Below are 15,249 nucleotides of genomic sequence, written 5' to 3'. Positions count from 1 at the left end.
CTGCGCAGCAGGTACCTGCTGGGCTCGGCCGCAGCATCAGGCAGGTTTGCTTCCACAGGCTGCAAGCAGTGACGAGCTGTTGGGAGCAGAGGAAGCATATTTGTGTGCTGGTGTTCCTTGCGTGGGGGCTCAGCTGGGGGCCCTGGGGCAGAGCATGGCTCCGGCACTGGCTCCTGGGCAGGCTGCAGCAGCAGCGACCAGGCACCGTCGCCCACGCGTGCGTGGGAGCCTTGGGGAAACCCATCTCCGACACGCCTGTGCCCCCCGATGCGCTGCCCGTGGGGGCTGTGGGGAGGCCGGGTCGCAGGCAGCATCTCCCCGCTGCCTTTCCCTGCCCGTGGCAGCACCGCAAAGCGCGGGGCCAGCTCCGCAGCGCGCTCGTCCGAGGGGGTTCGTTTTGCCTCCATTGGCTGGAGTTGGTCTGGACGCAATGCCGGGGTCTGAGCTTTGAAGCTCATCTGCTGCTGCAGGCGCGGAGAAACCAGAAAGCTTTGAAGTCTGGTTGGTGCTGAAAACACTTCATTACGCTGCGCTAATGAACGGCTGATTCTGGGAATTTGAAATTCCTCAGCCCTGATGGGTGCCTTCAGACGGGCTCTGCCGAGGGGGCATTTCTGGGTAACGCTCCCTCCTGTGGCTCTTAATTGCCCTGGAAAGAAACACAATTTCTCAGCCCCATTTTGCCTTCCCTGACACAGACGTTGGTTGTTATCGGAGGGTTGCGTGCAAGGACCAGACTCTCCATGTGCTGCTCTGTTGTTACAGGGCCGCAGCCAGCTCTTTAAAATGAGAACGGCTCGCAACGCACCTCGTACATGTGGCTTTTATGTGTTGCTTGGGGAGCTGGAGCGCGAACCCAGCAAGGCTGTTGGCTGGGTGGGAGCTGGAGGAGAGGGCTACGCTTGCGGCCGTCCCCGCTCCGCGCCGGCTCGGGCAGCCCCAGGTCGCAGGGGCAGCGGGAGCAGCAAGCGAGAGCCCGCTGCGGTAACGGGATGACTTGACTTGGCAGGGACCGAGTGCCTTTAATCCCGGTTGCTGAATGTCACTTACATCTGGAGGCGGGATCCTGGCTTAAACGCAAAGGGCTTCACAGGACCGGCACCCGGGTGGCGTGAGGTTTTACATGGTTTTATGGGGTTCTGCAGGTTTCTCGTTGGCACGTGCTGCGCAGGCCCGGCTTTGCGAGGCCCGGCTTTGCGAGGCCCGGCTCTCCCGAGCTGCCGGGGAGCCCGGGGCGGGGGGATGCAGCGGGACGGGGCGGCGCCGGGCGGGCCGCTCCCGAGCGAGGCGGTTTCGCTCCGAGCAGCCCGTTTCGGGCCCTTTTCGGTGCAAGAGCTGGCCGGTGCTGCTATCTGCCGGCGGGAGGCGGCAGCGGCCGCGCCCCGCTGCGGGCTCGGGGTGCGGGGCGCGGAGCTCCGTGTGCTGCCGGGCGCAGCCCGCGGGCACCGGCGGCGGGTCCCAGCTTAGGGAAAGCACCGGCTGGGGTCTGCGTGTGCCTCTCCTGCGGAGACTAATCACTTCGCGCCGCGCTGGAAAAACACGTCCCTTGGAAACAGGAATACGAACTACCGACGGCTGGCCAAGGGCGGGGGTTGGGGCAGTGCGGCGGAGCTGGAAACATCACCGATAGTCGTGGAATTGTTGAACGCGCTGGTGCGGGGCTGGGGTCAATGATCTCATTAGTGCGAGCTAAGCCGCCATCCCCCAGGCGCGGCTCTCCGACACCGTTCGCAAACCAACCCGAGGGCGCCGTGGCAGCGACCCTTTGGGTGGCGGCACCCGCTTTTCTGCGTGTCTCGGAGCTGCAGGAAAGCACACGCAGCTTCGGCTTCGGCACTGACACAGCAGCTTCGGTGACTCGAAGGTAACCCCGCTCCCGATCACCCGGCTTGGCTGGGGTTGTCTCCATCCCCACAGTAACAAGTTATTCAAGCTTATTTCACTGCCCCTCCTTTGCCCTTCAAATCCCATCCGCAGTTACACTGAGCTCATTTACCATATCGGAAAGGCTAACCTTCCTCCTGTCTGTGATGCTCTTGCCTTGGTACGGCTTAGGGAACGAGGCTGGCTCTGCAAGCCCAGCTTGCACACTTTAAAACAGGGAGGCTTTTCCCACGCGCAGCCCTGCCCGCTCACCTTGAATTCCATCGCCCTGTTTACATGCTTTAGCCATCGCACAGAAATTACTGGCATTCTGCTTCTGCACACCGATCTCAGTGCTGGACACCAGTGAAATCCTGCACTGAACACTCGTACGCCGCTCGGTACGGGGTGAAAGACGAGGCGGGCTCTGCAGGTGTTGGGGCACGGTTCCGTTCAAGCTGTGGGTGTTACCAGGGAGCCCCGGCTCCTGTCGGCCAGACGAGTAGCCAAGGGCTATTCTGTCTCAGTCAGCAGAGTAACGGCTACCAGCAGCATCTCAGCTGTGCTACGCAGAGGCAGGAGTCACGCTTGAGCAAGGGGGTTATTTTATTGAAATAACATTTGCTCTCATTTACGAACCACCGATTAAATACAGCTATTCAGCACTGCACGCAGGCTGTACTAACACGGCAGGGGTGCAGGTACAGAACGAGGAGCACAGCACACGGTAGCCGTCTTCTGCGAGGTGTTTCCGCGTTGCTAGTAAGAGCCTCAAGTCACGTGTTTAAAGTGCCGATAACACCTGACCTTGAGATGACTGGCTTTTTTTGAGTCGGATTGTTCTAAAGGCTGTCTGACCTCTAGAAAAGGCATTCCATTCTACTTAGCACCAAGTCTAAACTTAATTTTACAGTAAGTATAAATACACATATTCAAAAATCCATGTGAGTAATTCCTGAACATTTACATAGGACGAAGTGAAAAATTAACAAATGCTAAAACCAGCTTCTCAGTACCCTCCTGTAGAGTCTACCAAAAAAACCAGTCAACACTGGAGTGTGTGAAGAATCATTTTGCAGAGGATTAACTCTGAGAGCACTTGCTGATGTGTAGCTCGGAGCCTGATACAGTTTAATCAAGTCTTACATTGGACTTGTGAAATGTGTGTGGGGGTCCCCAGTTCGCTACCTCACACGACCCAGTGGGATCCTAAAAATGGAAGTCTCTGCCTCCTGTGACAGCGTCTGGCGCCTGCTGTGGCGCTCACTGATGAATGCAAACGCTCACGCAGTAGGAGCTGCCCTCTTCACTGCTCTGCTCTTGTCCAGCATGTTCTTAAGTCTTTCTGAACAGTTACGTTCAACCACAGCATTGCGGGGAGGGCTGGTTCTCCTTCTGCTGTGGTTATTCTCCTTCGTACGAATGTGACAGTTAAATACAACGGCCACACGGGTCATTCCCTTCCCTAGTTATTGGTTAAACCACGCTAACTATGACCAAGAGCGTGAGCTTGTAAAGCTGCAGCAGCAGGGCAAGCTGCAAGCCCTGGATTTGTGGGTATGTTCTGGCAGATGATTTCAAACCATAGCGCAGGCTTTATGGGACTTCCAGCCTAGCTCATTCTGCGCCCAGGCCTTCCTGACAATGAAAACACCCTGCTCGAGGTGTCCCTGCTCAAGCAGCAGGGTTGGACAAGATGATCTGCAGAGGTCCCTTCCAACCCCTGCCCTTCTGTGATTCTGTGAAAAGCTGCCTTTCCTAAGGTTTAAGAGCACAAACACCTGTTCAGGAACAGCACAGACAGTAGCATCATTATTAACATTATTTACAACATAAGTTAAAAAGGTGGGGGTCGGGGATCCAGTACAAGTGAGAAGCTGGTGCCACCCAGATAGCCTTAGCACGGCCTAGCTGCTAATAAGCTTGGAACAGAGAGAGGGGCCCCTGAGGGCTACTGACACCTCCTTGTGTAAAGCAGCCTCCTGGAAAACCACTCTTCCCTTTAAGGAGGTGCAGACATGAAAGCTCTTCTCTCCCACATTAGGCAGTCCTTGCTGGCTTCGGGCTAGACTCCATTGGCGCCGGCCTTGCTGCTCTGAGCTGCTTCCGATTTAGTCTAGGTGCAAGAGAAAGTTGCAGATTTTAGGCAGTACCAATGCAAACGCTTCTCAAAATTCAAAACCTTTTTTGAAGAAGGTATCTTCCCATTTACTCTGGGAAGCGGCTCTGGAGAATGAAAGGTGACTAAGAACAAAGTTCTTCAGGGTAAAGGAGCATTCTCCTGTTAGTAAAAGTCAGTCTGGACTCCCAAACTTGCCTTAAGTGGGGATCCTAGATGTATACGTGAGCAGCTAAATTGAAATAAAATAGTCACAGAAAGAAAGCGGGTGAAAGAAAAGGCAAGTCACTGCAGGAATCTTTTTACAGATAGAAAATGGCACTTAACACTGCGGTGGTTCTGACGGAGGCTGGTCCATCCTCGTGGTCCAAAGCAGGTTATCAAGACAGAGCACAAGGAAAGGACATACCGGTAATTCCCCAGTGCTCTGCTACCTTCCCCAGTCTGGCTGCAGTCCCTCAGTCACACCTGGTATTTTTGTATTTAACAGCCCTCAATGCAGTTCTCGTCCACAACTTCTTCACTTGCTCCTTGAACTTAACATTCACAACATCACGTAGCACAAATTTCCACAGTTTGTCTATAAACTGTGTGAAGAACAATCTCCTTTGGAAAATCTAAGAATTTTTAAAAGCTTACCTCTTGTGGGGGAGGCTTAACTGACACGTCTGACACTGGCAATTTCTCTGCTGGCTGAGATACAAGTTCTTCATTCTTTAAGGAAAAAGCAGCTTTAAGTCACAGAACCCTCCCAGAAAACAAAGCTCTGGCTAGACCCCAACAGCCCCTTCTCCCTTCTGAATAAGGCTGCTCCCGGCAAGGCACGCTTGTGAAAGCTGTATGTCGTCATTCCCATCGCTTCCCCTACACAATTTAACAGAGCTATTTGGAAATATTTCTAGCAGTTGACAAAATATTGTCACAAAATTAATTTGTCGCTGCTTTTGTCAGCTTGGACTAAGCTAAGGAATTCACTTTAGCCATATGCTGATAACCATACACTCTGGCTGTCTTGCTCTAGGAATTTTGGCTCTTTTTGTCCTGGACAACTCAGCCCAAGTTCACTAGGAGAGCTTAGAACAAGTCACCTTTAACTGGCTTCTCTGAGCTAAATGTTCCTGGATTGAGGTCTCTGTTTTTATGCAACTTAGAAGTTGGTGCCTGCTGCTCTGCTGGGTGCCTGTAACATGGTATCGAATAAGCAGCTGTTTCCAGCACAGGACAAGATGTGCCACAGCAGATCTCTGCACCCTCCCATTGTCTCTTAGGTCAGAGTATGCAGCTGTGAGGCTCTCGGGCAAAAACGTGTACACAGTGCGAGAGCAGGCATTGCTTATGCGCTCTGTGCAGCGGAGTCAGACACTGGGCTTTCTCCAGCTTTGGAAAGGTTTGTTCACATGCTCTTCCCAAAGATTACAGCACTACACACTCATTTTCCTACTCGTAGACTGATATTTTCTAACCTTTCTTCCCTGTACAATGGGGGCAGGATCCACTAGGGCCTCTTGACCTTCAGGAATGGACGTCATGATTTCAGCAGTTTCACCTATCTACGGAAGAACATATAGTTCAGTACAGTTATAACTTCAGTCCACTGGGAGGATCAAAGAACAAGATTCATGTCACAGTGCTTTGTTTTTATAATGCGCAATGGTTAAACTATTAACCTTAAAGTTTTATTCAAACAGCTCACCTTATTCTGTGGAACCGGAACAGATTGTGGCTTTACATCTATTAGGTACAAGGCACGGGACAGCAGCAGCAGGGAAGGTGGAACGTTCTCTTTTAAATGCAGATCCAGCCACTGTTAGAAGAAAACAGAAGGAAAAGTTGTTTCATGTTGGCTCTACGTCAGTACTTATTTACGCAGTGCTCTTTGTCCTTAAAGATCTTAAGGCTATCTTGAGTTAATACGGTTTTAAGCTACCATAATGAGTAGAAAGCGTTTTGAAGAGTTAAGAACACCGTATGGAATACACGCTAGAGAGGAAGTTTCCAGCTACTAGTGAGGTACCAACATCACCACTGACAAACAGCCAATACTGAAAGCTAAGTATGTTGAATTATCTACAGCTTATCTGAAATACAGCACCTACAGAGTAGCTGAAATCTGTTTGAACGCTTATAAAAGACTAGTGTTGGCTCTGCTACAAATCTTGGCTACTTTAGAAGCTTAAAACATATTCCGCCCCCCCTGCTTCATCTTGCTTCTAGCTGGCCCTGGTGCTACTTGGTTTTGTCTTTAAGTCTAAGACATAATCTGGACACTTCATGCCTTAAAGCTCAGCTATGCAGGTGAGGATCCATCTAGAAACACTTGCACGAATTCTCAGTGAAACCGTGCCTGCTCTAGCTGAACACTGCACGCTGCTCTGTCCTAGAGAAGCCTTGTCAGACAAGAGCAGAGCAGAGCGTACTTGCCTGTCTGAGCTGTTCCTTTAGTTGCTCCTCTGAGAGGCCCAGTGATCGCATTCCTCTGGCTCTGCATGCGCTCTGCAGTTCAGACACGCTTAGGCCATTGACTCCTTCCTTGGCAATCATCTGAAATGAGAAGGAATGTTCCTATCTAGGCACCGAGTGAGCCAAAACCCTGATGCACTCGATGAGCTCGAGCCCAAAGAAATGTCAGCTTAGGTAAATGGGCATAGAGTCATACCAATACAAAGATGAGACAGAACTGCCTTTAGATAATTCATTCTGTCCTTGAAAGTTGACGGTCTTCAGCTACAGAGGATGAAAAACTTTGATCCTGGTTATTTTGGTTTTCCCCTCAAAGAGAGGTGACCCTGAGAGCTGTCAGCGTTGTGGGCTTTAAAGCTGAACCTGTGGTTAGCAGCACATGCCTTTCAGAACTGGCCACCTCTTACTAGCAAGAGTTTTTCCGGGATATCTTCCATGTCGTGATAGGACTCTTAACACCATTCCAAACTACAGTTCCAACACAATCATAAAATGTAGGCTGGAAGGGACTGAGACGGGGATTTCACAACCTCCAGACAACCTGTTCTGCTGTTTACCCACCCACCGATTATTTTTTTTTTTCCCTTATCAGATTGGAATTTCCCTTGCTGCAACTTATGACCATTACCTGTTGCCCCTCCGCTATGCACCTTTAAGTCTGGTTCCATTTTCTAAATAACCCTATTAGGCAGCTGAAAACAGCAAGCATTCCCCCTTGGCCTTCTCCAGGCTAAATAAATCAGCCGCTTTATAAACTGATACGAACTTATCCTCAATTCAGTTGGTTAAGATCTGCTGTTTCCATACAATATTTATTCCAGAATTGGAACCTCCATTTTTACAAGTTCGTATGGCTCCAGAATAAGAATATAAGGCTGTTCTAAAGAGTGACAATATCTGCAGTGCCACACTCATTCGGTTCACCAAAGGCAGCAAGGGCGCAGGAAGATGGAACTCCCATTCTGTATTTTTCTGGAATCTCTCTTGGGGAGAATCCCACTCCCATCAATATCAAACTTCACATCAGAGGATGGAGCGTGGGCAGTGACACATGCTTATGTAAAGCAGGCGGTCTGTGATTCAGAGGGCAGAACTTGAGATTGCAAAAAGCGTGCGTTCCACCAAAGCGGTCCACCTGTGCTATTTTAAACTTACTTCATCATCTGCCTTGATAGTTCTGAGTCTCAGCAGAAGCTGAAAGCGGAGCAGATTGTTGGTGCCAATGGGCTGCAGCTCAAGCAATTTGCAAAGAGCTACCAACTGCGGCCGTTCCAGGTGTTCCAGGGTCAGCTCATCCTCAAACAGCTTGGAGAAGCGTACGATCTCTTGGGTGCTGGGCCGATGGCCGGTGTGACGAATCTAAACAAAGCAGAGACGTCAGAGCCAAAAGCCAAACTGAACCAGAATCAGTCTGCGAATCCTCTTCCCCCTCGAAGGAAGAAGCCCTTCCCATTTCTCACGCTGGTATTCCCGTCTCTCGATGGAAACAGAATGATATAGTTAAAAGGCCAAAGTGAAACAGAGGTTTTGAGCAGCAGCTTAAAGGATTTCACAGGGTAGAACTTTCATTGTTGCTCCGGGATGGAAGTGCTTGTCTGTGCAGACAGCTCTGACAGACGGGTCAAAAGCTCGTGCCAGTAGGGTTTTAGCTGCAAGAGGGCGTCAGGTTAACAGCAGCACCTGACAGGACAGCTCTGTGCCATCAAACCTGCCTGCAGTCCTTGCCCAGATCCCATCCTCTCTGCCCCGAACAGCAGCACTAACGCTGATTCAAGCACCGTTGCCGTCATCCCCAGCACAGCCCCTTTACCTCGTGCACGTAAGAAGAGAATTGTTTTCCTTGTCCCGCATCTGCTTTGTTCCTTTTGGCCATCTCCGCAATGGTCTCCCGCAGGAACTTTGCTAACTCCAGCTTTGCATTTAATTTCTTTTTCAGCTTTTCTTCCTTCATGTAGGAAATGAAACACAACTATAAATTCTGCTTGAAAATCCAAAGGGAGGGGATTCTGGGAGAGAGGTGAAATAAGACTTCGGTACTGAAAGCAAATAGGCTTTGGTTACTGGAGAAAACAAAAGTGCTGTGCGCTTTCCTACTGGTCACTGTTTACAGCACAATTTTCAAGTTCTGCTGTCCTGCCTAGGGAAGCGCTAGGAATGCCTGGCTTAGACACGGCTGTCAGGCCAATACTCGTTTACAGCAGCAGGCGGGGAACGACAGCTCTTCATGCAGTTGTACGGCTGTTCTAACGAGCGGGAGCACACACTCTACATCGCCAGAAAGGACACACACCTTTTTTGACTCAGTCTCAAACGTCGAGGGCAGCATTTCAGGGAAGAGTTTCAAGAATACAGGCAAGAGAAATTCCATGAAGGGGACAATGACAAACACCAGGAAGGGAACCAGCCGGAAGAGATCCGCGCAAGTTCTCAGCAGCTGTACGGAGAAGAGCACAGCAGAAGTTATTATTCAACCAGACAAAAAAAAAAAACCAAAAAACCCAAAAAACATGTTCCAAAGAAGTGTGGAAACTGAGCAGTTGAACTGCTTTCGTTACAGTCAGCCTCTTCGAGCATCATTTCAGCACAGCGTTCGTACGTCTGGCACTTACCCTTCGTCTCTCCCTCCTAGTGAGGACCTGACCGTGTAACAGCCTCCACACCATCCTGGCAGCCACCTTGGTGTCAATCCAAAGCAAGTGGAATCCATTGTAATAGTGTTTCAGTTCATCCACGATTTTTTGGCGTAAAGACTTTCTTCCCACGGGAGTCTCTACGACTTGCTTTGTTGGAGTTTCAGCAGGCTTAGTGCCCTGGTTTACAGTACTTCGGCGGGGCGGAGGTTCGTCTCGGAGCTCCTGACGCAAGCTGGCGGACGTGTGAAACGCTCGTGCAACGTCAGCTGGCGAGTGAGGTAGGCCGGTGCCCAGCCGCGCGCGGTGCAGCCGTGGCTGGTTTTCGGAGTCTTTTACGCAAGTCCAGTTTAAACGAGAATCCAGGAGTTGGAGAAAAGGAACTGCTGGAGAGTACGGAGAACTGGAGTGCACCAGAAGATGGGAGCCTCTGAAACTGGAGAGGTATTTAAGCAAGTGATAGTGTGTTGTGGCTAAGGTACCTAGGCGTTACACACAACTTGGCGTTCTCAGCGCCGAGTTAAGCTTGTGAAACTAATCTTGTGGCTCGCTTAATATCTGAGTGCCTGATCCTTCCGCAATGCATAGAATATTGAGAATTTGTCCCATGCTAACAACTCTTCTCTTGGGGGAGAATAGCTCAAGACTTCAGGCTGTCTCTGGGAAGCCCTTCTACCAATCGCATTGGCTAAAATTTGCTAGTGGCAAACAAAATAAAACCAAAGCCCCTTTTTGCTCTCCCCAGGCGTTTAGAACGGAGTTGTCCGCGCTTCCTGCCCCTTCCCACCCCAGCATCGTCGGCTGGCAAAGGGATGCCGTGCGCCGACGGGAGGCGAGGGGCTGGACCGCTCGACCTGTTGGTGAGGAAAGAGCCGAGAGCCCGCCGGCTGCCGCGCGCCGGGAGAGCTGCCGAACCCCCTCCGTTTTAGACAAGCCGAAGGCCGCGCCTCTCGCGCTTAGCCGGGCTCCCTTTGGCAGAGCCCCGCAGCAGCACGCCGGCTTGAAGGGCCGGTGTCGCACCGACCGTGGGAGCGGCGCCCGCCGCCGTGAACGAGCCGCCGAGGACACGCGCGCTCGCGCCAGGGCGGCCCCGCGCCCCCCCCCCCCCTCAGCGGGGCTGTCCCGCTCCGCCACCGGGCCCCGAGCGCCGGGCGGCCCCGGCCCCGCGCCTTACCTCGCCCTGGCTGCCGCCAGGAGCGCGCTGCAGCCGCGGGAGGCCATGGCGCCGCGCCGTCACCGGGCCGGGGAGCCCCGGGCAGCGGGCGGGGCGCGCGGCGGCCCTCGGAGCATCACCGGCCCGCCCGCGCCGCTGCCAGGGCGGAGAGGGGGGGCGTGAGCGGGGCCGCGGGGCGGGGCGGGACCCCTGCGCCCCGGCCGGGCCCTCCCCGCCGCACCGGCCCCCGCTCACCCCCGGCCCTCCCGGGCTGTCCCATCGCGCCCTGCCGGCGGCGCTCTAGCCCGCCGAGCGCCGCTCTATGCTTCCCCCCCAATCACGCCATCGCCGTGCGTCACAACCCCGGCGGCGGGGACCAATCAGAAGGAACGGCTTGCGGCCCTCAAGGAGGCCACCCAATGGGAGCAGGGAGGGGCGGGGATTGACCCGAGGTGCCCTCAAAAAGGACCGCTCATTGGCTGCGAGGGCGGTGGGGAAGTGTGAGTGGGCGGGACGTGAAGGGTGATGTCACGGGCCGGCGCGTGACGCCGTAGCGAGGCGGTGGGGCTGGGCGTGACGTGAAGGAGAGTGAGGAGGGGGCGCGCGCGGGCCGCGGCTGGGGGGAGCTGGCGACCCTCCTCTCGGCGTTCCCTCCCGCCGGCCCCACGCGCTCGCCAGTAATGAGCTGTAGCGGCGTCATCACTACGTAGTGCCTCGGGGGGGCGGAAGCTGGGAGCCGTGCAGGGAGACGGGCGCCCGGCTGGAAGGGCCGCCCCCAGCTACGCTCCGCACGCCTGCTGCACCCCGCCAAGCCTCGGCCCCGGCCCTGGTAGGGAGGCAGGAGAGCTCGTGAGCGGTCAAATTCAAAAGGGAAAACGCCATCAGCCGCTTGGCAGCCCGCGATAGCGAGCCACCGCTCTCCGGCTGAGCACTGATCGCATCCCTTGAGTTTCACGTATGGAACAAAACTTTGCTTTTATGTGCAGAGTTCCCGTGTAAGCGATTGGAGTCTGTAGCCAAACACGGCAGAATGTGCTCCGAGCAGCTGCGCGTGCAACGGGGCACGTAAGAGTAGAGTCTCCTTTGGTGCGTTATCATCACCCAAGAACAGCTTGCACGTGGAATTAGGTGTCAGAAGGAAGTTTCAAGCCCTCACATGTTTGAGACAAATGCTGTGGGTCTGTGGATCCGGTGAGACATGCAGGCGGCTGCAGGAGCATTCTTGGTAGGTGACAGGAGACCTGGTCTCGAAATGGCTCGTGTGTTTGGGAGACTAATGGGGAAGAAACATTTTGTTGCCCGCATGAAGAGGGTTTGTAACCCTTTGGCAGCTTCACTTCTGGGTGCCTAAACAGATGAACAATATTTTTAAAAGTATAAGATAAAATGGGGAAAGATGGGTAAGAAGCGCAGCAGGAAGCTCCCGAGGTCTGGCGCCAGAGCTTGTGGCGCGCTGCTCTGTCTTCCATTGGTTGGAAAGCACATTTCCCAGAAAGGGCTGGTCTCCAAGTCCTTCCAGTTCTGGAAAAAAAGAAAAGCCCACCCCAGCACTGATCCAAATACTTTTTTACTGTCAAAAACATTTCTGCGTTGTTAATGCAGACCGTGTAATAGTGCAATTCAGTTCCTGTGTGCTTTCTTCTGCCAGAGTCGGTTCTGCTAAACCACGTCCCCTGGGGTTGCAGAAGAGGGTTTTGTTTTGGTTTCTTTTCCCTTGCAAGAGGCTCGAGGAAGTGACGGGATAGGAATTAAAACTAGATGAGTAGGCAAACACAAACGCCTGTCTGCTGAACCCGGCTTAAGGAGATGTCCTTTGCTCGCCACGCTAGAGTGGGAGATCTGCATTACTGCGCTAGCGCTCCAGCTTTGAAGAACTTGGAAACGCTGATTTTGTCTCCTCAGAGATGTATTTCGACGTGAATTCGTGGGAGGGCTTCTAGGACCGCACAGACCAGAGTCTGCTGGACATGCTTATTTACCTTCTAGTTTTCACGGTGTTCAAAACTGCGATTTAAATGTATTTAGATTACGTCTTCAAGAGTTTTTCCTGCATGAACAAGGGCGAGGCTCTCCTGTTCCAAAGGAGACCGATGGATGGATGCTCCCTCGCCACGTTAAGCTCCAGGCCCTCAGGAAAGTCACTAAAGCGGTGAGGGGTCAGAGCCGCGCTTCAACGCTGCCTGCTGAAAGCCCTGTTAGGGAGCTGCAGCCTCTGCACTGCCATTCCGAGCCCCCTGAGCAAAGCCACCCCTTCTCTTTGGGAACAGCACTGGGCACAGGTTGTTTGTCCAGGAACAGGCATCGGTCTGAACCGTTCTGAAGCACACAGGCAGCGCGGTTTGGGGCACAGCTTCTGGAAGCGATTAGCACGCCACATTTAGAGGGGAGCATTCTTCAGGGAGACCACAGCACCTCTTTGATTGTTCAAGAATATTGTTTTCTCTTGCGTACGTCTTCGGGGTTGTTGTAAAGCACCCAAGTGTGTGGCGTAAAAGGAATGCTGGGGTCTGTTACTGATGGAGCTGCGGTCGCTCGCTGGCTTGAACTATGTGCGATGATCTCCTGGAGCTGGAAATGCGGAGTCTGGCGCTGGGGTCCCAAGTGCCGGCAGAGCAACAGAAGTGCTCATCCGAGGGCTGGGGTCAAGAGCCCGCCGGCTCGTCAGTGCCAGCTGAGTGGTGATCCTGGCAAGGATCGCTAATTACTGTGATCGTGCATTATTCTGGGAGTAGCTGCTGGATCTTGTAGTCCCTGCACAGGGCAAGCAAAACGGCGTTTTGTGTTTCCCTGCATGGATCATCTAGCCTTCCTCAGGGGCCAAGGAAGGTGAAGCTGCTGTAGTGGTGCTTCCCTCATCTGCGTTCCGCTGTAGCTCTGCGTGCCCTTTCCCAACCAACAGAGCATTTCTAGTAAAAACTATCAGGTGCAGAAAAAAAGTAATGTGAAAGAAAAGTGACCAGGAGAAAAATAGAGGAAGAACTCTAATTCCTGTCAGAACATTCATTAGTTGTCAAAAGGAATCAGGAAGAAAATATATTCTCATCCCTTGACTACTTCAGCTGCAGGAACATCAGGACCCCCATATATTAATGTTAACCTTACCATTAGTGCTTAATATTAAGCATTTATAATTGCAGAGGGAGGAGAAGAGAAAGCCGTTTCTAGGTCACCTCCATTTTTGGTGCCTTTTTGTATTTGAGGAGGAGGAGAATCGCTTCTTACATTCACTTTCTTACAGCAATTCCCGCCTCCCCACCCCAGACAAGAAAAACGCCTCCTCGCTGTGGGCTCCGAGCCTCTGCTTTCTGGGCAGTGGGAAGTGCCGTGAATTTGGAAATCGTTGCTCAATCTTTGCTCAGTGGCTCATAAAGCTCGTATCTCCTCAGCTTCCTCTTTCATGTTGGGTTGTGTCTCTCCCTCTACCTAATTCTTCTTGGTTTATTATCTGACTTTTTGTTTTTATCTGGTAACAGACATCATCTTATCTTCCCATCTGGTTTACTTTCCATTCTCTTGTGCTTTTCTGGCTTTCCATTTTCCTTCTTTTTCCTTGCACATTAATGTTTTTGTTGCAGGAAAGATTCATTGTGTGCACTTCAGTTGTGTTTTCTTCCGCAAAATAGACTTGAGGGTTGTGGAGGAGGGGAATTAATTGCAAACATCTCAATGCATAACTTTTCAGCCAAAATAGGATTAGAAACTGCTGAGGATGACAGCGTTTTTTTCTTTCTCTGTCTAACCCAGACACCAAACCTCAGGAGGTAAACCTAGACCCCGCAAGGTGTGTTACGATCTCTGCTACAGAACTTGGTTTTTGCCCAGGCCTCGTGTCACCCGGCCATCATTAATGTGCGCGGTACGTCTCAGCTGTGCTGTCCTTCTTTCCTAACAGCAGTGCAAACGCGCGGCACAGTTTGTTGGGGCTGTTCCAGCTGCGCAGTGGGGTCGGTAACCCCTCAGCACGCAGTGGGCTTTGCCAGAATGCCTCGTTCCATGCCCAGCGCTCGGTGCCCACAGCTGCCATTGTGCCGGTAAGCCAGGGCTGCTGGAACAGCCATTGCCTCAGTGGGCTCAGGCATCGCGCATCTCGTCAGCGGGTGGTATGCTTCGCCTCGCTTTGTGGGTGCTGTGGTGAGGTGGGGGTTCATGGAGTGATAGCTTGAGAGCACGCAGTCCCCATCCCAGCGGCTGGATTTCTGTGGCACCAGGGCACCCAGTGTGGATTTTATTCATAGAATCATAAAACCAATAAGGTGGGAAAAGACCTTTAAGGTCATCAAGTCTAACTGTCAAACCAGCACCACCATGCCTCTTAAACCATGTCCCAAGTGCCACATTTACAAGTTTTTTGAACACCTCTAGGGATGGTGACTCCCCCACCTCTCTGGGCAGCCTGTTGCAATCCCTGACCACTCTTTCAGTAAAGACATTTTCCCTAATATCCAATCTAAACCTCTCCTGGCACAACTTGAGGCCATTTTCTCTCATCCTATCACTTGATACTTGGGAGCAGAGACCAACCCCCCCCTCACTCCAGCCCCTCTCAGGCAGCTGCAGAGAGCGAGAAGGGCTCCCCTCAGCCCCCTCTTCTCCAGGCTAAACCCCCCCAGCCCCCTCAGCCACCCCCCAGCACACTTGTGCTCCAGACCCTGCCCCAGCCCCGCTGCCCTTCTCTGGACACGCTCCAGCCCCTCAAGGCCCTTCTTGTCCCGAGGGGCCCAAACCTGAGCCCAGCACTCGAGGTGGGGCCTCCCCAGGGCCGAGCACAGGGGCCCCATCCCTGCCCGGCTCCTGCTGGCCACACCAGTGCTGGCACAAGCCCGGGGGCTGGTGGCCTCCTTGGCCACCCGGGCACTGCTGGCTCATGCCCAGCCGGCTGTCAGCCAGCACCCCCAGGGCCTTCTCCGCCGGGCACTTCCCAGCCCCTCTGCCCCAGGCCTGGGGCGCTGCCTGGGGTTGGGGTGACCCAAGGGCAGGACCCGGCACTTGGCCTTGTTAAACCTCACACAAGAGGCCTCGGCCCA

At 53.1% G+C, this 15,249-nt stretch overlaps 1 protein-coding gene across 1 annotated transcript; it reads right to left on the bottom strand.

The window, feature by feature from the left end:
* Positions 1-2,746: 2,746 nt before the first annotated feature.
* LETM2 (leucine zipper and EF-hand containing transmembrane protein 2) lies at positions 2,747-10,573 on the bottom strand. The gene is made up of 10 exons (XM_064472775.1): positions 10,247-10,573; positions 9,052-9,508; positions 8,733-8,876; positions 8,253-8,387; positions 7,598-7,801; positions 6,404-6,523; positions 5,676-5,786; positions 5,446-5,532; positions 4,622-4,696; positions 2,747-3,979 (listed from the first exon to the last, which is right to left on the bottom strand). Exons 1-10 carry the CDS (start codon positions 10,291-10,293, stop codon positions 3,929-3,931), a joined length of 1,431 nt encoding a protein of 476 aa, XP_064328845.1. The 5' UTR covers positions 10,294-10,573; the 3' UTR covers positions 2,747-3,928.
* Positions 10,574-15,249: the final 4,676 nt, after the last annotated feature.

The sequence above is a fragment of the Phalacrocorax carbo genome, chromosome 24, assembly GCF_963921805.1.
Source record: "Phalacrocorax carbo chromosome 24, bPhaCar2.1, whole genome shotgun sequence".
NCBI classification, from domain to species: Eukaryota; Metazoa; Chordata; class Aves; order Suliformes; family Phalacrocoracidae; genus Phalacrocorax; species Phalacrocorax carbo.
This window is presented reverse-complemented; position numbering and strand designations above follow the sequence as displayed.